Source organism: Sarcophilus harrisii, chromosome 4 (genome assembly GCF_902635505.1).
Source record: "Sarcophilus harrisii chromosome 4, mSarHar1.11, whole genome shotgun sequence".
Lineage (NCBI taxonomy): Eukaryota > Metazoa > Chordata > Mammalia > Dasyuromorphia > Dasyuridae > Sarcophilus > Sarcophilus harrisii.
Genome location: NC_045429.1, coordinates 12,919,944 through 12,942,365, shown reverse-complemented (window position 1 = coordinate 12,942,365; position 22,422 = coordinate 12,919,944). Strand labels below are relative to the sequence as shown.

At 40.9% G+C, this 22,422-nt stretch overlaps 1 protein-coding gene across 3 annotated transcripts in view; it reads left to right on the top strand.

The window, feature by feature from the left end:
• The window catches only part of UBE2U (ubiquitin conjugating enzyme E2 U), a 79,223-nt gene that overhangs the window by 33,805 nt on the left and 22,996 nt on the right, over positions 1 to 22,422 (top strand). For all 3 annotated transcript variants that reach the window (XR_004234239.1, XM_031968979.1, XM_031968978.1), the window contains one exon: positions 12,342 to 12,411. Coding sequence is in view for 2 of the 3 variants with exons in the window: in XM_031968979.1 (XP_031824839.1) it covers positions 12,342 to 12,411 (70 nt within the window). In the remaining variant the exon portion in view is untranslated. The remainder of the gene's footprint in view (positions 1 to 12,341; positions 12,412 to 22,422) is intronic.

The window sequence follows — 22,422 nt, the reverse complement described above, 5'->3', positions numbered from 1 at the left end:
TGAGCAGGACCAGGAGATCATTATATACTTCCACAACAATACTATATGACGACCAGTTCTGATGGACCTGGCCATCCTCAGCAACGAGATCAACCAAATCATTTCCAATGGAGCAGTAATGAACTGAACCAGCTATGCCCAGAAAAAGAACTCTGGGAGATGACTAAAAACCATTACATTGAATTCCCAATCCCTATATTTATGCCCACCTGCATTTTTGATTTCCTTCACAAGCTAATTGTACAATATTTCAGAGTCTGATTCTTTTTGTACAGCAAAATAACGTTTTGGTCAGGTATACTTATTGTGTATCTAATTTATATTTTAATGTATTTAACATCTACTGGTCATCCTGTCATCTGGGGGAGGGGGTGGGGGGTGAGGTAAAAAATTGGAACAAGAGGTTTGGCAATTGTTAATGCTGTAAAGTTACCCATGCATATATCCTGTAAATAAAAGGCTATTAAATAAAAAAAAAAATAAGAGAATTCCAAAGGGGATTTATTCCTATACATCCTTTTGTTATAAATAAGGACATTTGCCAGTCTCCAGTCTCATAGCAACATCTTTCCCATTTTCCATGATATTCCAAAGATAATTGATGATGGCTAAGCCATCATATCTCTTGGTACTTCCAGTAATGGGTCCTGGTTTTCTTATACATTCTCCCCCAGCTCACTCCCACACTCTATGATCCAGCCTATTTGTTGTCTCTTAAACATAATGTTTCTCTCTGTGAGGCTTTTGCACTGGCCATTTCTCATAGCCAAAATCCATTTCCTCCTTGCCTCTCCTTTAGAATCCCTAATTTTTTTTTTTAAATAATAGCTTTTTATTTTCAAAATACATGCAAAGATAGTTTTCAACATTCACCCTTTCAAAACTTTGTGTTCCAATTTTTTCTCCCTCCCTTCCCTCCCACCCCCTCCCCTAGATGGTAAATAAATGTTAAACATATGCAGTTCTTCTATACATATTTCCACAAATATCATGCTGCACAAGAAAAAGCAAAGCAAAAAGGAAAAAAAGAGAAAGGGGGGGAAAAAGCAAACTAAAAACAACAAAAAGGTAAAAATACCATGCTTTGATCCACATTTAGTTCCCACAGTGCTCTCCCTGGATGCAGATGGCTCTTTCCATCACAAGTTTATTGGAATTGCCCTGAATTATCTCACTATTGAAAAGAGCCACATCCACCAGATTTGATTATTGCATAATCTTGCTGTTGCTGTGTCCAATGATCTCCTGGTTCTGCTCATTTCATTCAGCATCAGTTCATGTAAGTCTCTCCAGACCTCTCTGAAATCATCCTGCTGATCATTTCTTATAGAACAATAATGGAATCCCTGATTTCCTTGAAGATTTAGCTCAAATACGACCTTCTGCAGGAAGAATAGAGGTTGACCCCTGTATGGTGAGCCTGAGAGGATGGCCATATCCTTGACACTTGGGGAGAGGAGAGGCCTTGAGGGAAAGAAGATGTATTTCATTTTGGACCCATTAAGATTTCCGTGGGACATACAGCTGGTGATGTCTCATTGGCAGTTGGAGGTGGGAGACCCAAGACCGAGAACACAGGGATGGACAAAGACATTTGAGAATCGTCAGATTTTTTCCTGACAAGGGGAAGGGCCACTTCCTGCCTGTGGGAGAGGATGAATGAAAGAATCCTTGGGGGTGGGCATCTGAGGGATGGTGGGAGCTTTTTTCTCAACATCAAGCTTTAATTGGCTTCTTGGCCCCCTGGGACCAAAAACAAAGCTAATCTCCCCTCCACAAGGGAGTTCTGCAAATCCTGGAGGCCAGTGAGCATCATCTCCTTGGAGGCCTGGCAGTAGGTACTCTGGACACTGCAGCTGATGACTGACTCTGGGGCCCGGCTCAAACCAAAACAGCCTCCCCAGTGACAAACAAACACATGGACACACAATGGGGCTTTCTGCATGAGAGAAGGAAAGAAAATATTCAGGGCTCCTTGGAGCATCCATGCTGAGCACCTAGAGGGGAAATAGGAGCCTTGAACAGAAGTGCATCCTAGTCTAGGGAAGCTGGGAAGGGGGAGGAAGGAGAGAAGCATTATGAGGTTCCTACTATGTGCCAAGCACTTTGCAAAAACCATCCCATTAAATCCTCATAAACCTAGCAGGAAGTGCTATTATTATCCCCATTTAACAATTGAGAACTCGAGGCAGAGGGAAGCTGTGACTTGTCTAGAGAGACTTAGGATTTGATTTGCTGCCCCAAAAATGTTTTGAGAATGGTGGAGATCATTAGGATACCCTGAACATCATAGCCCTCCCAAGGAGGCTGGTCCCGCACACACCCTCACTCTGCTGTCACCAAATTAGGTTCATTCACCATTCTTACCGATGCTTGCCAATAGCAGAGAAGAGTTTCTGAGCCCCTAATTTTTGTCTCTTGGGCCCAACTTTATCAGGCGATTTCTTAAATAATCACAAGTCCTAAGGGAAGGGCAAAAGAAATTTAAATGTAAAACTTATATGTCTGCTGCTCATCCTGCTTCCCAAAGCAAAGTAAATCAGGTCTAGTTCTGTCTCTTTGTCTCTTTGTCTCTGGTGTCTCTGGGGTCTCTGGTGTTTCTTGTGTCTCTTGTGTCTCCATCTCCATTTGCCCAATTTCCTGGAATAATTGAGATGGTTGTTTAGATTGGAGAGAGTTCCTTGAACTACTCTGAAATAAAAGAGAATTTACAAAATAAGCTCACATTCTACAATTATCATCAGGAAGATAACTAAAGGTTCTAGAGTGTTTTCATAGGATGCCGTCTCAGACAAATAGTGTAATGAGTTGTTTTGGGATTGTTTGTGCTAATCGTCCTCATGAACGCACCCTATGTACTTTCCCAAGCTTTTAAATCTGGACTTGGTTACTGACTCGGAGCAGATTTTTATTTCACTCACATGGGATTTTACCTGATGGTGTCAAATCTGAAATGGTTTGCATCTGAAAGCATTTGCTACATGAAATATATGCATATGCATAAGTATGTGTACATGATCTGTATGTGTATGTTTATATGTCTTTACTTAATGGCTGTCATATGGCACATACTTGCTTAATGCTTCATGTACTTATTCATGCCCTGGTTTTGTTTGTGCCTCTGATGTTGATTAGCTGTGTGACCATGTTTGAATCTATTCACCTTTGAGTCTTAATTTTCTCATCTATAAAATGGGGGTAATGATGAACAGATAGCTAGCATTTATCTAAGTCCACAAAATATTTGACAAATATTGTCCCACTCTCATTTTTTCCATTTAACAAGTGAGGAAATTGAGGCAGATGGTGATGAAATGACTTGCTGGGAGTCACATGGCTAGCAAGTTTCTGAAGTCACATTTGAACTCAGATCCTCCTGACTTGAGGTATAGAGCTCTATCCACTGTACCACGTAGGAGCAAATAAGATAGATATGAAAACCACTTTAAAAACAATAAGGCATTATGGAAAAGTCAGCTATTATTACTCTTACCGTCAGTGATTTAAAAATCGGCAAATATGAGATATCTCCAGCCCTGCCGCGGCTCTCACGGTATAACAGCAAACAAGAGGTTTGGCAGGGAGTCCGGTCACGCATATGGTTGTGAGCAGCGGAGCGTTCACGATGGAGCGCTTGGAACCCCATAAGGAAATGTTTAGGGGAAGGGATTCTTTGAGAGCAGTGGGCTCTGTCACATGGGGAGGAGGCTTCCTGCTGTTCCTTTGCTGTCATCAAGACAGACAAAACAGCCTGCAGGCATCCTGGGGATGCTGGCTCTCACTCGAGGGGGCCTGGCTTTCCCAGCCTACCACCAAGACCAGGGGTCATGGGTCACCAAAATGGCGGCAGACCCTCAAGGGAGAGGAAGGGTAAGTGAAAGGGTGCAAGCCTGCGGGACTGAGCCCTGCTTCTAATCCTGTCACTTAGAGCTGACTGAAGCAGTGGTAAATTGGTTAAGGTTCATCTTTTCATCGGGGAGATAATACGGATCTTACCTTCTTTACCAGGCTGTCAAAGGCTGATGCTTCTTTTAGTTGGGACAGAGTACAGTGGAAGGCGGCTGGCTTTAGGGCCAGGATTTGCCTGTGTGACATCAGGAGAGTTCTGAAGTCCCTCTGGGTCTCAGTTTCCCCATCTGCAAAGAGAGGTGGTTAGACTCTGCGAAGCTCTAAATCTGGCATCCTTTGGCCTTATGTACCAGCTGGAAATATAGGGAACCTCCCACACCAATTCAGCTTGACAACATAAAATCTTTAGTGGGTTGCCCGATCTGCTGAGAGGTTAAGTAGCCCGCCCACTATCACACAGCAAGGAGGTGTCTGAGGGCCACCCTGAACCCAGACCTTCCTGCTTCCAAAGTTGGCTTGTGTTCACAATGCTACCTTGCCTCTTGAAGGTTAAGAGGTGATAACTCAGCAGGAAAGTGTTCTAGATGGGCAAATGTGCTAAGGAGAGACTGAGGGCCTTTGTGTTTCTTGTTCTGAGGCATTCTTAGAGGCTCCCAGGGATATCAGAGAACACTGCAATGTTCTTTGTTCCCAGATGTTTCCCCTTCCACTTCAGGGTAAACAAGAGAAATCCCCAACAGCTGGCAGGGGGGAGAGGATGCGTTTGGGACTGGGAGGCAATGTGCAGTGGAGACAATGCTTATCACATGTGGAAGTAGCCTCGATCTCCTGATGCTGCTGCTCAGTGTGTTGGTCTGCAAATGTTCATTTTTTAAAAAATGACAGTGTCCATGTACAACCAAAAGCAACTGGATGCCAAAAATATATACTCTACTGTTTTATTCCAATTTTTTAAATAATAATAATATAGATAATTATGATAAAAAACTAGCATGTATATAGTGCTTTAAAGCTTGTAAAGAGCTTCAAAAATATTATCTAGAGGCAAGTAGGTGGTATAGTAGATAGAGAGATGGATCTAACATTAGGAAAACGTGAGTAAAATACTATTTTAGTTCAACTCATGAAATAATAATAATAATATAGATAAGTATAATATAAAACTTAGCATGTATATATAGTGCTTTAAAGCTTATAAAGAAGTTCAAAAATATCTAGAGGCAAGTAATTGGTACAGTGGATAGAGACATGGGTCGAACGTTAGGAAAGCCTGAGCAAAATACTATTTTATTTCAACTCATGAAATAATAATAATAATATAGATTGTGAAGACTGAGTTAGCATCCTGGATGCCCCAGAATCATCCGGAGTCAGGATAAGCAACAGTCCCTGGTCTTTATTCCTGGTCTTTAGGGGTAAAAGTGAAGGGGATGGATGCAGGATCTCCAAGACCTTCCTTCTCTTCTTCTACTGCCAAAGTGACTCTGGCTTGTCTTACTCCACCCCCTAATCCTTCCCACAATTCTCTGTATATACCAAAAGATCAAATCAGCACAGAATAGTGGGAAGGGCCACTTTCCAAGCATATGCTAATAGAGTGTTGTCCAATGGGTAATTAGCCTGAAGTGTTCAGTTATCCAAGCCCAGTGCATCAACTTAGAGTTTCTGTCCTTTACAATAGATAAATGATAACATAAAACTTAGCATGTATATAGTGCTTTACATATAAAGAACTTCAAAAATGTTATCTAGAGGCAAGTAGTTGGTACAGTGGATAGAGAGATGAGTCTAACATTAGGAAAAGCCTGAGTAAAATACTATTTTATTTGAACTCATGAAATAATAACAACATAGATAATTATAATATAAAACTAGCATGTATATAGTGCTTTAAAGCTTGTAAAGAACTTCAAAAATATTATCTAGAGGCAAGTAGTTGGTACAGTGGATAGAGATGGATCTAAAATTAGGAAAGGCTGAGAAATCCAGTCTCAGACACTAAACATTTGGCTTGACTCAGTTTCCTCAGTTGTAAAATGGGGATAAGAATAGCACTTTCCTCCCAGAATTGTTGTGAGATAATATTTATAAAAGTGCTTGGCACAATGTCTGGCACATAGTAAAGTACTCTAGAAGTCTTAGCTATTGTTGTTGTTATTGCTACTGCCATACAGAGGCTTTATCAGGGAAATTAAGAAAATAGATGTGTCCAATTTAGAGTTGATACTTTTTTTCTTCTTTTATTCAAATTCATATTTTTGGTAAAACAATCAGGGTTAAATTTCTTGCTCAGGACACACAGCTAGGAAGCAGGCAAGGGCCTGAGGCTAGATTTGAATTCAGATCCTCCTGACTCCAGGTCTGGTGCTCCAATCATCTGAACACACTTCCTCATAAAAAGATTTTAAAAAGAAAAAAAAGTTTAGTCAAAGCAATCTGCACATCAACAGCTCCTATAACTATAGGTGATATTCATCATTTTCCCCCCAAAACCATAATAACAAAGATCTGTGGGGTTTTTTTCAACTATTCCTGGGAATCAAGCTTGGTAACTTTCAAGATTTTGTTTGTTGCCATCGTCATAGTCAATGTAGATGATTTTCTTGGTTCTCCTGAATTCACACCAGTCCATTCACGTCTTGCGTTTCTTGGTGTTTTTTTTTAACATTTTTAATATAATATATGTAACATTATATATTGATATATTACACACAACATATTGTATATAGTATGTTGTAATATAATGTGTTAGATGTGTGTCACATCTAACACATTACATGATAGCATAATACATAATATCTCGGTGTTTTCAGCATTGAATGCAGAATGTGAAAATAAACATGCTTTTGTTTAAAAAATTCAGTTACATATGGGATCACAGATTGAGAAGTAGGAGAAACCTCAGAGATCATCTAATTCAGCTTCTCATTTTGCCAATTACAAATGTGAAGTTCAGAGAGACTGATAGTGATGGAGCTGTGATTGGAAGCCAAGTCCTCTGATATCTACAGAATCACAAAATTTCAAGGGGGGAGGGACCTGAACTACCATGTTGTCCAAACCACACTTCAATTAGAATCCCCCCTTACCCATCTTACTAATGGTCTTCCAGCCTTTGTCAGAAGACCTCCAGTAAAAAAGAGATCCCCTTTTGCCCCTTTCACTTTGGGAAAACAATGCTTATTATGTGAAGTTTCCCTTACAATTAAAGCTAACCCCCCCATTTATAATATAATATATAATAGCCACTGTTCTTAGTTTTACCCTTGGGACTAAAGGAAACACATATGATCTCTCATTCACATTTCAGTCCTTCATATATTTGAAAGATATCTATCATTCGCTATCTTTGTCTGGTGATGTCTACTTTTCTAGTACATAGAATCTCAGAATCTTAGTTTTATTTTTTATTTTTTAGATGCATGATCATAGCAAACATTGACGTTTAATAGACTATGGGATTATACATGACAGACAATTCCTAATACAGAGCGCTGGATTGATCATAGTTTTATCCTCATTGAGCTAAATATTCCCATTCACCAGAAGTGAATGGGAATTCACCACAAGACAAAATGACTAACAGAATAATTAATGTTACACATGGCAGTGCTTCTCTGAGAGGGAATACTTTGTGGCTAGCTTGAAGGGAAAGTTGAGTCAACAGAAAGTAGGCAACAGTGGAGCAAAAAATCAATGGGTAGTTTTCAGAGATTTGTTATGCAACATTGTATTTGCTGATCTGGGTCAGAACACTCACAAACATCAAGATTGAGAATCTTAGTTTTAGAATGGCCTCGGAGACCACTGGGTACAGACCAGACCTGCACAAGAATGCCCTCTATGACATATTGTACAATTAGTCATCCACCTTTGATGGAAGATGTACAAGAAAAGGAAAAAGCACAACTTCCCCAGACAGTCCCCTCTGCTCTTGAGTCACTGTAGTTATTAACAATTTCCCTCTCAAATCAAGCTTCAGTAAATGTCTTTTCCAATTTCTGCTGCAGACCCAGCCCTCTTTCCAGTGGATTTTACCTCATTATTTGGTTTCATTCTCTCTCCTAGATATTTTGTTGGCCAATGAGTCATAAGATCCTAGAATTTGGAGATCTTCTAGTCTAGCTTCCTCAATGTATAGGTAGGAAACTGAGTCCCGATGATGGGGAGTGACATTTTTTAGGATCCAGAGCTCTAAGTCAAGACCATGATCCACTCTGTTTCCCATTAGTTTTAGATATCATGAGTGGATGAGTATTGATCATACTTGAGAGCCAACAGGTCCATTTGAGGAGTCAGTCACATAAGTCTCAGCTTTTAATTTACTTCTATATTCTCCATAAAAAAGGCTTCAGAAAAGTTAGAACAAAAGTCTTTAGGAAAGATTTGAAGTGGAAGATGAGAGAAATACCATAATTGGGGGGATTGTCTGGATTTGAGTCCAAGGACCTAAAAGATTGTATCATTTTGAACGACTTTGAAAAGAACTTAAGACATGATCATGAAACTCCTATGAATAATAATTGAGAAGACAAGAAGTCACCGAAAGTGAGAGGTGAGCAGACAGTTCCATTTTCAAAAGGAAGAAAATAGGAACAAACATGTAAACTTGATGTCATTCCCAATAAATTTATAAAATGTAAAGGGGGAGACCCATCAATGAGAAATTAGTCTTTAGAACATGCTCAGATTTTCCTTTACTGGTGAGTTAGACAAGAGTGTGTGCAGATGGACATCCCTTGTCTGGCTATTTCCAGTCATGTGCAACTGAGGCACTGGCCCTTGGTGATGGACACAAAGCCTTCCAATTGGCTGAATAACCAACGAATCAGGAGATTCTGAGCCAGAAGTGTGTTTGCACACCAAAGATGATACCTTCTGACTTCTTATTATTTTTCCTCCTTAGACTTTTATGAGGGGATGGTGAGAAAGTTTTGAGCTGCAGGACAGGACACATGAGTTGTTTGCTGCTTGAATAAGATCTCATGGAATTCTCAATAATGTTTGAAAAACTCTGAGCAAGCTCTTTGTTGATTTGTAACATGATCATTCTTAGCCCTTAGATCATAGGCTTTTAGAATTAAAAAGAACCCTAGATTAGAGATCATCTACTCCAGCCTCATCCCTGTACATTTTAGGAAAGTGAAGCCCCAAAAGATAATGTGTTTGCTCAAGATCCCTTGAGCCAAGATTTTTATTTATTTATTTATTTATTTTTTTGCTAAGGCAATTGTGGTTGAGTGACTTGCCCAGGGTCACACAGCTAGGACCTGTTAAGTGTCAGAGATGAGATTTGAATTCAGGTCCTCCTGACTTCAGGGTTAGTGCTCTATCCCCTGCACCACCTAACTGCCCGCCTTGAGCCAAGATTTAAGTTTTCCTGTGCTAACTCCAAGTCCAATATTCTCGCTTGCCTTCCTCATCTTCCAACAAGTCAATGAGTTGGTAACGACATAGATGGTGTATTTATCAAGATTGTACTTGAAGCAAATCTAGAATGACTATTGCAGTGGGTAACAGAAATGCTAAAAGTTCTTAGTGGGCCAGGATAGGTCATGTCTTAATTTCCTTGAAGACAACATTGAAGACTTTGTCTGGCAAGTCTTTAAAGATTAATACTTTAAATTCTATTCAGTCTACAAGAGTTAATCAAGTGCCTTCTCTGTCTCAAACTCTATGTTTCATGTTCAGGAAGAAACACAACATGAAACAGTTTCTGCCCTCAAAGAGCTTACATTCAGAGTATTAAGTATTAATTTAAGTGGCCCAAGAATTAAGGCTTTCATTTAGGTTGAAGCCCTCCAAAACCAAATCTAAATAATGAGGAAACCTGGAATAGTGTGTCACAACAGAAAACAATTTTAGAGTCCAGAAGATCTGAGTTCAAGTGTTATTTCTCACACTAGATGTATGATCCTGGCCAAATCCTTTAACTTTTCAGAATACTAGGCAGTTCTCTAAGGCTCCGAGGCGCAGAAAGGTTATTGTAATGATATAAGGAGTTTCCTGATGGAAATTTCCTACATTAATGAAGTCAGAGTTCTGGATACCCTTTCCCTCAAAAAAGTAGAAGTATATTGCAGGGACTGAAGTTCTAGGCCTGGACATTCAGGAAAAGCATTAAGCTTTGGGGACTTCCAGGATTGGGCAAACACAGTGGCGAAGGGTTTCAAGATCATGACAAAAGAGGTTTTGGAAGTTTATCCTGGAAAAGAGAAGGTTCATGGGAGATGATATAATAGCTGCCTTCAAGTATTTGAAGACCTGTCAAATGAAAACGGATATGATTTGTTCTGTTTAGCCCCAGAGGGGTAGGGAAGTTGCTGAGAAGTCATTTTAGACTTAATTTAAAGAGATGTTTCCCAACAATTAGAACCATCCCTCACTGGAATCATGAGGTGACTGGCTGGTTCTCTTTTGTTGGAGGTCTTGATCATTTATCAGAGCTAAAAAGAGATTCTGGTTTAGCCATGTGGTACAGGGCAAAGAGGCCTTCATTTGGAGTCAGGGGTTGTGGTTCTAATCCCAGCTCTGTCACTTACTACCTGTGATTTTAGATAAGTCACTGAACCTTAATACATTCTAATTCCTCCTCTGCAAGAAGAGGGTTGTAGAACGTGGCCGACTTCCCAGATTTCTGCTAGCTCTTAGCCTCTGGTTGAGACTAGGTATAAGCTGGAAGAGATGTCCTCCGAGTTTCCTTCCAATGCTGAGATTCTGAAGAGTTCCATCACCTTCAGCCCTTGTTGGCTGCCATCAAACCAGATCTGTGTGCTGTATTTCAAGGGAAGATAATGACAAAGTGGAGATAATCCAGACGAGGGCAACCAGGAAGACAAGTGATCTGGAAACCATATGAGTATCCTTATGTTTATGGAGAAAAAATCCCTAATGGGTTCTATCTGCTTTTAATACCTGGAAGATTGCCAGGTGAGAGAGCAGAGGGTAGAACTTAGACTAGCAGGTAAGAGTGTAGGGAGGCTGACTGGGGTTTAATCGACAGAGTTGTCCAGCAGTGCTAAACTGCCTCCCGAGGTAATGAGCTTCCTATTCTGCCAAATGTTCAAACAATAGATGAATGGCTGTTGGTGAGGGATACCTCTTTTAGAGGGAGACTGAGATAATTCGTCCCCAAGGATCTTCCTACCTCGGAGAAGTGATGTCCCATTTTGAAGCACAATTATTTCAAAAGTTGTGAAAATGTTGTTTTGTGAGTAATTTCAGATTTGCTCTCCATATGACCTTATTCAAACTGCTCACAAGCCAAATTCCATTTCAATTAATTCTGTGATAATTGTCACCAAGTGGCAATGTAGCATGATGGAAAGAACACTGGCTTTGGAGTCATGGGTTCAAATCCTGCCTCCCATATTTACTACCTAGGCAACTTTGGGCAAAGTATTTAACCTTGTTGGGTCTCAGATTTCTCGATGATAAAAATGAGGGAGTTGGATTAGAGATGGCTTATGGGGTCTCTTTTATCCCTAACTCTGGGTTTCTATAAATAAACCACATTAAACATTCCAGGATAGGAAACGTATTAGGATCATCAGAATTCCAGAGCTTAAGGGATCCAGCTCATCTAATCCAAACCATTCTCAACAAACAATCTTCTTTATGACACCTTGGTTAGGTTGTCATCCAAAATTTGCTTTGATACCCCCCAACCCCCTCTCTAGGAAGCTCTTTTCACTTTTGGATGACTCTAATCTCTGGGAAGCTTTGTCAAGCCTCAATTTGCCCTTTTGAATCCTCCTGATTCTGCCCTGTGGGGCTGAAAGAAACAAGCCTAATCCCTCTCTCACTTGACAACCTCTCAGTAGTTGGAGACAGTGATGGAGTAATCCATGATCCTCCTTTTCTCTGGGCTAAACATCCTCACTTTCTTTTTCCCAGATAGTTCAGGAGTGGATCGGGTCTCTCTCTCTCTTGGACGCTGTCCAGTTTATCAATGCCCTTCCTAAAATGTGGTTTCTGGAACTGAACGCTCTCCTCCAGTCTTGACAATTTAATGGAAATTGACACCGACATCAATCAGCAAGCACTTATTAAATGCCTATTATGTGCAGGGCACTGGGCTGTGTGTTCACAGATCCTTATTGCCAAGTAAGCTGCTTAATGAAAGATATTAAATGACATTTAGTGAAAGGCATTAAATGCTACTTAATGAAGTCATTAAATCAAGCTGAGATATGAACACCTAGCAATTCTGAACTCACTAAGGTAGCTAAAAAGCCATTCTGAAGTTGGGTAAAGATTTCTGCAAGTCATGATGCAAAAGAGCATTGGACCTGATTTTGACCCTAGGAGACTAGCTATCTCCCTGATCCTGGATGAAAGACTTATGGCTTCAGAGTCTCACTTGTCCCATCTGTAAAACTAGAACAATAGTACACTATTACCTGGCTCACCGGGTTGGGAGGGAGATGCTGAGCAAAAGTTCAAGTGTGCATTCTAGTTACTGGTTTTTTCCTACTTCTCTTTCATTGCAGTATCTCATGATATCACGGGAAGTTACCAAAAATGGAAGAAAAGTCACATAAAGCCAGACTGGGATGCGAAGTAAGTGGCTTGAATTCTGACTCTGGATGGAAGTCTGGCTGGGCCAAAAAGGGGCGGACTGAGGGTTGTTGGTTGGTTGAATAGATAGAGCATTGATTTCTCATCTTTAAAGACTTGTATATCCCCATCTGAACTAGGTCCTGGAGAGGGATCAAATGATTAAAGAGGATGGGATGCTTTCTCTCCCAGAGTTTACTGTCAAATAAGAAATAAAATACATACATGGATATGATGCGTATTGACTGCAATGAGGATAATACAAAATGACACACCGTCAATGAAGACACAAACTTTTCTTAAGCAATTGCCATGTATTGGGCACTATCCAGAATTACAGGACAGAAATAAGGCATTTTCCACTCTGGAGGATGATAAATGTACGTGAGACGGGCAAAGCCAAATGAATGAAATCTGTGATGTCCTTCCCACCCTTTGTGACCTTGGGCAGAGGGTCGCCCGTATTCCTGGCTGTGGCTTCATGTCCTGGGCAGCCCAGAAATAGGACTGCTTAGAGATCCCCATTTAGGGAGGGACCAAAGTACATGGGTTGATCCTGTTGGATAGGTTGTTGGACACTGGAGATTCAAGGATTCTTACCCAGGGCAACTGAGGCCAGAGTTAGAAGTCAGATCCAGAATATGAGCCCTTGGTGATCCCTGGGAGAGTTGGAAGAGGGAGGAAAATACGTAGTCTGAGGGTCAGTTAGAAGTGACCCAGACTGAAAATTTAGCTTTCTTCAGGATCACTTATGCCCCCATGTTGGACTTTGGATTGCTCTTGCTTGGGCTTCAGGACAGCTCCTTATGATACCCTATAGTTCGTGGGAAAATAGATTGGGAATTGTAAGGACCTTAGAGGTCACTGAGCCCAGTTCCCTTATTCTTCAAATGAGGAAACTGAGGCACAGCGAAGCTGTTACTTGTCTGAAACTCTATAGCATAAGCAAAGGAATGGAAATAGGAGAGCATGGGATGTGTCCAAATTATTGTGAGTGAGAAGCCTCATTTCATTGAATTGTAATGAAAGTGTAAAAAACTAGTTTTAAACAAAAATCCTGAAGAGAAGATGGGGCATATTATGGTCAGCCTGTGGAAGCTGGACTGTATTTGATAGATGTGCAGAGAGTTTTAAGCTGAGGAATGACATGTTCAGAGGAGTCTCAGCTTCTAGAGTCAATACTATTTAAGAGGCTTCAATAAAACACTTCAAAACACACAAAAGAGAAAAGAGTGTGCAGAGGGAAAGCAGGGCAGTTGCTACTGTAGAGCTACTGTGCTAAATTGAACGTATACTTTAAAAATTAAACCATCCCTGATCGAGATCCCAAGTCTCGTATATAATCCTCCTTTTCTGTTCTTTGTTTATGGAAATGTTTGTATTTGCCTATGCTTGTCAAGTCCATAATTAAAAAAAGAAAAGAAGTTTCTGAAATGAAATCCCCGAAACTGAAAGCACACCAGTGTTGCCAAGAGCCAGGATGGACAAAAAGGTCCTAGCTTTAGCTCTGGATCTTTCCCTCGAGCTAAATATTCCTGGTCTTGTTTGCCTGTTGATTATTTTTACAGACAGAGAGAGCTCTGTGGCTGCTGCTTCAGAGCTGGGGTCCCCAGACATCTTATTCTTTGCCTTCTCTCTTTTGAATGCTCCAATGTGACCTTCTGAAGCAATCTCCTGGGTGAATGCCGTGGGCTCTTTTTCTGTCTTGTAATTGCACTAGAGAGACGGCATGGTGGAGTTGGCAAAGGGTCGGTTGAGTTAGGAACAATGATGTTCCAGGCCCACTTTTAACACACACTGACTAGGTGATCCTGTGCCATCCCTATAGGTTCTAGTGACTCAGGCAACATCCAAATCAAACTATAAGTTACCAATGAGTGGATGCCCTACCTGGGTAGATGGAGTTCTCCTATTGAACACACATTGGCTAGGTGATCCTGCACCATCCCTATAGGTTTCAGTGTCTCAGGCAAAACTATAAGTTACCAATGAGTGGATGCCCTACCCAGGTAGATGGAGTTCCCCTACTGGGAGTAAACTTTTCAAGTCTGAACAACCATGCTTCAATATAGACTTGTTATTCACTCATATTTGACTCTTTACTGACCCCATTTGGGGTTTTCTTGGCAGAGATACTGGAATAGCTTGCCATTTCCTTCTCCAGCTGATTTTACAAATGAGGAAACTGAGGAAAACAGGGTGAAGTGACTTGTGCAGAGTCACACAGCTAGTATCTGAAGCTGGATTTGAATCATGTCTTCCTGACTTCAGGCACTCTGTCCCCTGCATTACCTACAATATTGTAGATTTAAAACCAGAGGCAATACATTGTCATATATGGAAGAGTGCTGAATTTGTCACCAGTGGCCCGAGTTCAAATCCCAGCTCTGCTAGGGACAACCTACAACAGGCTACTTATTCTTCTTCAGCCTCAGTTTCCTCATCTGTAAAATGAGATTTGGCTCAATGATTCTAATGCCCCTTCTATCTCCTTCATCTGTGGTTCTTTGACCCTGAGGGCATCTAGTGCATAGATTCATGTTAGCCAATGAAAAGTAGTAAGGAACTGGGCTCTTTCGAGCTCAAGGGGGAGCCTCAAAAACCTTCCTCATTCCACCTTTTAATTTTATACTTAAGGGAACCAGTAAAGTCATATTGCCCCCAAACCACCCAGATGCTGAAGAATGCCCCAAATCCTATGATGTAGGAAGGCGAATCTGGGCGTCTAAACAACAGCAACATGGTTCCATGCTTGGGATTTCTACAGAATCCTCCTGAAAACCTCCCTCTTCTAGCTTTAACAGCATAATTCCAACTACATTTTGCATCTGATTTTCTTTTCTTTGCTTGACTTCAGCACTAACTTTTCTTGAAGCCCCAATTGAAGGAATGCTTTTTTCCTCTCCTCTTTGATATTTTTCTGCTTTCAGAATGAATTAGGAGTAGGAGAGCAGCCTCTATTAGGCAGAATTGGAAGGTGGTTCAAGCCTGCTCTTTCCTAACCGCCAGCGCGAGGCTTCTTCTGGAGTGGAAGAAACCTTCGAGGAGAAGGAGGTTAATTCTCCTCCGACCCGACTTCCTTTCTGATTTCCTGTAACAGAATGGCTTTGTTTTATTTCTTGGCTAATCGATTCATCATGCAATCCCCCAGCATTCCCCATGCCCCCCAAGCCAGGAAAAGTCAGAACTTGTCACTTTCAACTTCTCCGTCCATTTGGACATGTGGCGGAGGCAATTGTGAGCTCCTGGAACCCTTGCAGGCACCCCTTGTGTTATTGTGAAGGCTTAGGACAAATTACTGTATGCCTGATGACCCTGTCAGGGAAAAACCTTCACACTCAATGCCATCTGGGGCTGATGAGAACCTCTTTGGAGCATTGTATTTTCTGCATTTCAACTGTGGATTTCATTAGTTAAAAACAGACTCAAACGTTAGGCCGCCAGTTCCTCACCACTTTTCATTGGTTAACGTGAATATTTTCTTGCGGTCGGATTTTGAAATACAAAGGTCTGATTATTTAAGAAAGGTCGGAAGAATGGTGATATTCAAGACTGATCACTAAGAATAATTCATAGAATCACAGACTTTGAGCTAATACCAATAGTCATCTTGTCCAATCTCCTTATTTATTTATTTATTTTAACAGCTGAGGAAACTGAGTTCCAAACAAGTAAATAATTGTTCCTATATCAATTGGTATTGGGTTCAGGTCTTCTGTTTCTCAATCGACAAGAACCAACATCCTCAAACATTAATTCAGCATCTACTATGTGTCAGTCATTATACTAAGGGTTGGGCCCCCAAATAACCCTAATACTTAATAATAACAATCATTGTTTGGTTTCTGAAAATCTTGAGATGTTTCTTGTTAAGGCCTTAACTGTGCTACTGTGTTAGAGTAGTTGAAACCAAGAGATGCTTCTGATGACTATGTAAACAAGTGTTGGGTCTGTCTGTGGCTTGAATCAAGTGTGCTCTAGGTAACATAATCAGTAGACCCAGGCACGGTGTGGTGGGGAAGAGTGGGGAGGGAGCTTTGGAGTCAAGAGAGAGTACTGGGTTCAAATGCTGTCTCTGTCAACGAATGGCAAGTATGACTGGGGGCAAAATTACTCACCTTTCTGAGCCTCAATTTCCCCCAACTGCAAAAATGTGAAGAGGAATACTTAATAATTCCTCCTTCATAGGGTAGTTGATTTTGGTGGGGACCAAGACTCCATACTTTTTCTTGGGCCTTCTTCACCTTCTTTCCCCCACACCACTTGTCATGGTCTTGTTCTTCCTCCCTCCTGAACTTCCTCCTATCAGAACTTTGGACTCCTTCCCTGGGTAGCCTAGATTTCCTGGGTGAGCTTTGTCCTTCTTGCCATTCTGAAGTCTTTTTCTCACCAGCTCCACTCTTCTCTCACTCATTTATGTATTGTCATCCTCCATTGGCAAGTCAATACACTGAGAGTAGGGAATGTTTGTATTTGAATCCACAATTCTTAGCACAGGGCCTAGATCCTAGTAAGAACTCAGTATATTGGTCCCAAATTCCCTTTTCTTTCTCTCCATCTCTGTCTCTCTCTCTTTCTGTGTCTCTCTGTCTTTCTTTTTCTCCTTCTATCTCTTTTTTTCTCTCTCTTCTTTCCTTCCTCCTAACCAGGTAATCTACATAATAATGTCTATATAATAATTTCTATATAACTATTTTTATATAACATAATCTATAAACTATTGGTTGAAGCAACATACAAATGCAACTATTGTTATTAAAGGTACCCTCAAAATACATACAAGATAGAATATTTATGACAGAATTCCCAAATCTGAGCTGGACAGGACCTCAGAACCGGTCCAGTCCAATCTGTTTCTCTCATGCTAAGTTCTCCTCTGGCTGTGACTTGGAGAGGAGTATGATGATGGCCATTCTCCACCACCTCTGGCTCTCAAATTGTGAGAAAGGTTTTCTCCCCCTAAGCTCAGATCTTCATGTCTCCACCTCTTCCCATTTCTCCTCATTCCTTCTTTTAGAGGCAACCAGTCCAGTCCCTGATGCTTGGGGCAGCCCTTGTACCTCCCTTAGGTGGCTGGTGTGGTCTCCCCATGTTTTTCCTTGTCCATTCCTCCACCTTGACGTTCTCATGACCTTGTCTCTGGCCCCTTCAGCATCTCAGTCACTTTCCTATTTCTATGACCCAGGCTGTCAGATGGCTCCTGAAATCTGCCACCCTAAACTCAGCAAAATCCTTGAGTATACAGTTTGCTTCTTAAGAAGTATCTGCATCCCCAGATAACCCTGATGATGAAGTGGATGGAGAACCGGCCTTGAAGTCCAAAGGAGCAGGGCCTGGCCCCTGTAATATCCTGACCTTATGAGCTCAGACGAGCCATTGACCTTTGGTGTTCTAGGCCAGTTGGGTCAAATCCAGATAGGAAGGAAGAAGGATCACTTGATACATACAGAAGCATCCTTGTGGGCTCTAGATCAACTTAGTTTTAAAATGCAACACGATCTGTTTTTTTTATTTCGTATTTATGTGTTAAATATTTCCCAATTATCCTATAACTTGATTCTGGTTTTGCTGGGCAGGTGGGCAGGTGGGCTGTGCCTGACTCCAGGGCTGGTGCTCTATTTCAGCACTATGGGGCTGTCCCTAATAAACATACATTTTAGCAAAATGGTAAAGCAGTTTATTATTCACTTCTTCTTCTGTATATTGAATGTTCTTTTATGCATACAACATATGCTATAGCTTCAGGCCATATTAACCTTTTTATTTATTATTCCTCGCTATTGATTCACCTTGAGCTTGTGGTCTACTAAGGTTCCAAGGTCTTTTTTCTCATGAACTGGTATTACTTAGCCACATCTCCTCCATCCTGTACTTGTGTAAGTGACTTTTAAAAACTAATCTGGTGTGAATTATGAGGAATTTTCACATGGTCCCATTTAAATTAGATACCCTATAACAAGGGCCAGACACTAATAAGTACAGTGTGGTTTGTTGTTGTTGAGTAGATTCAATCATGCTGTGACTCTATGTGGGGATTTCTTGGTCATTTCCTTCTGCAATTCATTTTTACAGATGAGGAAACTGAGGCAAAAGGGCTAAGTGACTTGACCAGTGTTAAACAGCCAGTATCTGAGCCTCAAGGCCTGGAACTCTTGGCATTATGGCACAACCTAGTGACCTTCAGTGGTCTTTAAAGATCCAAGAGAGTTATTTTCCAAGGACACAGAGTGGATTTGGGCCTTTGAAGATAGGAGACTGTGTGTTTTATGTCCTTACATGCTTTTACATATTTTCTCCACTTATGTCCTATTTCAGGAATTTATCATGGTGTAGAAGTGACCACAGCCCCTCTGGTCAGTGGCGGTTCTTCCTAGTCTAGAATGGCTTTAAGCATCGGCTCAGGGATGGATTTCAGTTGTAGGGGATTGACTGGGCTGGGCCCAGAGTGTCCACCACCTGACAAGGGCATCTCTTAGTTCCCTCAGTTCATGGAGACCACCTCCTTGACAATGTTACCAGAGGGAGTGCCCCCAATGATGGAACACTGGATCCCAATGATGGAACACTGGATCCCAATGATGGAATGCTGGATCCTGATGATGGAATACTGGATCCCAGTGATGGAATGCTGGATTTCACTGGTGGAACTTAGATCCCAATGATGGAGCACTAGATCCTGATGATGGAACTCTGACTCCCAATGATGATGGAATATTAGATCACAGCAATGGAATACTGGATCTTAGAGTGACTGAAGCATCTATTTCAATGTAACATAATGGAAGGACCTTACAGGTCTTAAGGTTTATAGGTAGGATAAGACTGGATCTGATACTTATATGACTTTAGTCAAGTCACTTGAGTTTTCTAAGACTCAATTCCACCACCAGTAGGATGAGGATATAATACCCATAACACCTTCCTCCCTTATTTGGAAACATCTAGTGAAGTAATGAATGTAAAGTACTGTGAAACCTTTAAATGCTTATTGAGAGACACTAATGATTGTTATTGTGATTCTGCTAAAATCATGTTCCAATGTTGTCTCCTGGCAAGAAGACATCCTTGGGTTCCCAAAGACCACGACAAGATCAGGTCACTTGGACAAATTGTTTTGAAGTTCTGAAATAAACAGAGTTGTTCATGCCAGAGAGCCTTGAGGAAATGTTGTGGAATACCCAGGCAATCAAGAAACATTTTTAAGACTTTAATATGAGCTGGGCATCATGTAAGTCATGCCGATACAAAGTGAAAATACAAATGGCCCTACTCTCAAGGAGCTCACACTCTAAAAGGGGAGGGAACTTGCAAATGACTGCAAACATTCAATATATACTCAGGAGAAATGGGAGGTTAACTCGGACTGGAAGCACAACTAACACTTGGGAGTCTGGGAAAGGTTTCATAAAGAAGGTGGTACTTGAGTTGAATCTCAAAAGAAGAAAAAGATTCTAAAAGTAGAAGGCTTCATTCCCATTGGAAACCTGCTGACACAAAGGTATGGGAACTGAAGATGGAGCTTCTCACGGGAGGAATAACAAACCAGCCAATTTGACTGGACCCTAGAAGAACTAGAAAGATAGGAAGGTGCCAGTAAAAAAACTAAAGGACTTTATATTTGATCCTGAAGATAATAGGAAGCACCTAGAGCTTACTGAGTAGTGGAGTAACTTTCTTAGATGTACTGAATGGAGGAGAGATTGGGAGGGAGAAAAGCTAGTCAGGAAGGTGTTATGATTGCTCTGACAAGAGGGTTTGTACTGGAGGAGAAATGATAGAGGGAGTGGACAGAGGGCAAGTATTTAAGAGATGTTGTACAGAAAGAAATGACAGGATCTGGCCACTCATTAGATATGGGGGATGAAGGAGCATGAGGAATTGAGGTTGACAATGAGATTGGAAACTTGGAGACAGGGAAGACAGGGTCCCTTGGCAGTAATAAGGAAATCTGGAGTGAAGAGGCTTTGGGTGAGAACTGAGCCCTGTCCACATTGGAGCTGGACTAACTTATTCTTAGAGACTTCTTTCTGTTTTTTAGCAGGGAAGTTTATACCATAGAATTAGAGAACTTGATAGCTTGGAGGAAGCTTAGCAATCTTTTCCAATCCCGCAAATTTCAAATGAAATAGTGCAAGGAAGCTACTATTATAATAACAAGGAGAGCTAGCATATAGGGTTTGCAAAATACTGTATCAATATTACTTCATCTTATTTTCACCACAATTCTGGAAAACAGGAACTTTTATTTATGCCCATAATGTGGAAATTGAAACAGAGAGATTAAATAACTCATCCAAGGGGACACAGCTGGAAACTGAGGCAGACAGTGATAAAGTCATTTGCTCAGGGACACATAGCTGATATTTGTCTGAGGACAGATTTGAACTTCAGTATTTGACTCTATTCATTGAATTATGAGTGAAAAAGGTGACAGTAACAGAGGAGTTGACACTTTCATTTATGATTTTTGTGACTCTACAACTCTCTGGGCCTCAGTATTGTCATCTGTAAAATGAGGAGATAGGACAAGGTAGGATCCCCGAGGGTCCCTTCTAACTCTTGATTCATTATCCTCGGAACCAAGAGATTTTAGATTCTTTTCTGTTGTATTCTATCAGTGATTCAAATTGACCCAAATTTGAGTTGATAAGAGTCTGACCTTTATATATTGTGGTCTCAGGTGATAGATGTGCGAGATTGAAACCAAAGGATTATTGTGTATAATTTGCACATTTGAGCATTAATTTCCTGAACCGAACCATAGACTAAGGACATTGGACTGGCTGATCCTGGCAAGGTGGAAATATATGTAGAGCTGGAGTTCCTTGAGCCAACCCCCAGCTATGGTACTTCCTGCCTGTGTGACCCTAAACTAGTCATTTAACTTATTGGGGGCTCCATTTTCTCATCTATAAAGTTGAGTAGGGAAGATGTTGGGCTACATGACCTTTAAAGGTAGTTTTTGCTCTAAATTTATGATCCTACAAGACCATGAGTCTGTGATCAGGTCGTATTACACGTCGGCTTCTGGTCCCCAAAGTCTAAGCCTTGGCTGCCACCTTGTGACAAGAACCAATATAGACTTTTAGACTAAAAGTATTACAAGGGACCTTGGAGGTTGGAGGATTAGACATTTTGGAGAAGAGTTTGATGGCCTCATTTTACTGATAGGGGAATGTAAGCCTGAAGGAGTTAAGTGACCAGATCAGGCTCACCCATGGAGTGACAGTGACATTGTCACCAGGTCTTCAAACTCCCTTACTCTTAAGAGTCACTTTTGTAACACCAAACCACCCAGCTATGGAGCTTCTGCTTGGACATTTCCACTGACAGGACGCTCAGTACCTCGGAAATAGGCCATGGCCATTGTTGGCCATCTCAATTGTACGAGTCTGAAACATGTCTTCCTGTAACTTCTATTGATGAGTCCTACTTCTGCTTTCCTCCAAGAAACAAAGCAACCCTAGTCCTTCTCGATAGTAGCATCTATGTTACACTGTGGCTGTAAGGATTGATGTAAATACTTCAATGCTCTATAATGTGAGCTTATTTCCCTTCCAAGTGCTACTTTGTATATACCTTGCATATCCCTCTCATAACCACCTTTAACTATTTTGTGTGTGCGTTATTTCTTGTTTTAAGATGTATTTTGAATTTATAGATGTACATCATATATATATTATATGTACATATATATATATTAGTATGTATGTAAACATATATATGTGGATGTATATAATATGTGTTTATATTTGCCTTCTCTCATTATAATTTAAGCTCTTTGTGAGTAGGAATTGTATCATTCTGAGTATTTGTATTCTTGTTTTTAGCACAGTGCTTGGTGCTTAGTAAACATGAGTTGATTGATAAGTGCCCTGCCTCCAGTCATATACTTATGACTGAGGAGGAATAGGAGGGTGAGCTAAGCACTGTCTCCCTGTCCCATTCCTGTCTGGGATTTCCTGTATCATGATCTTAGCACCCCGATTGACAGTTCTCCATTGACTGTGAGGC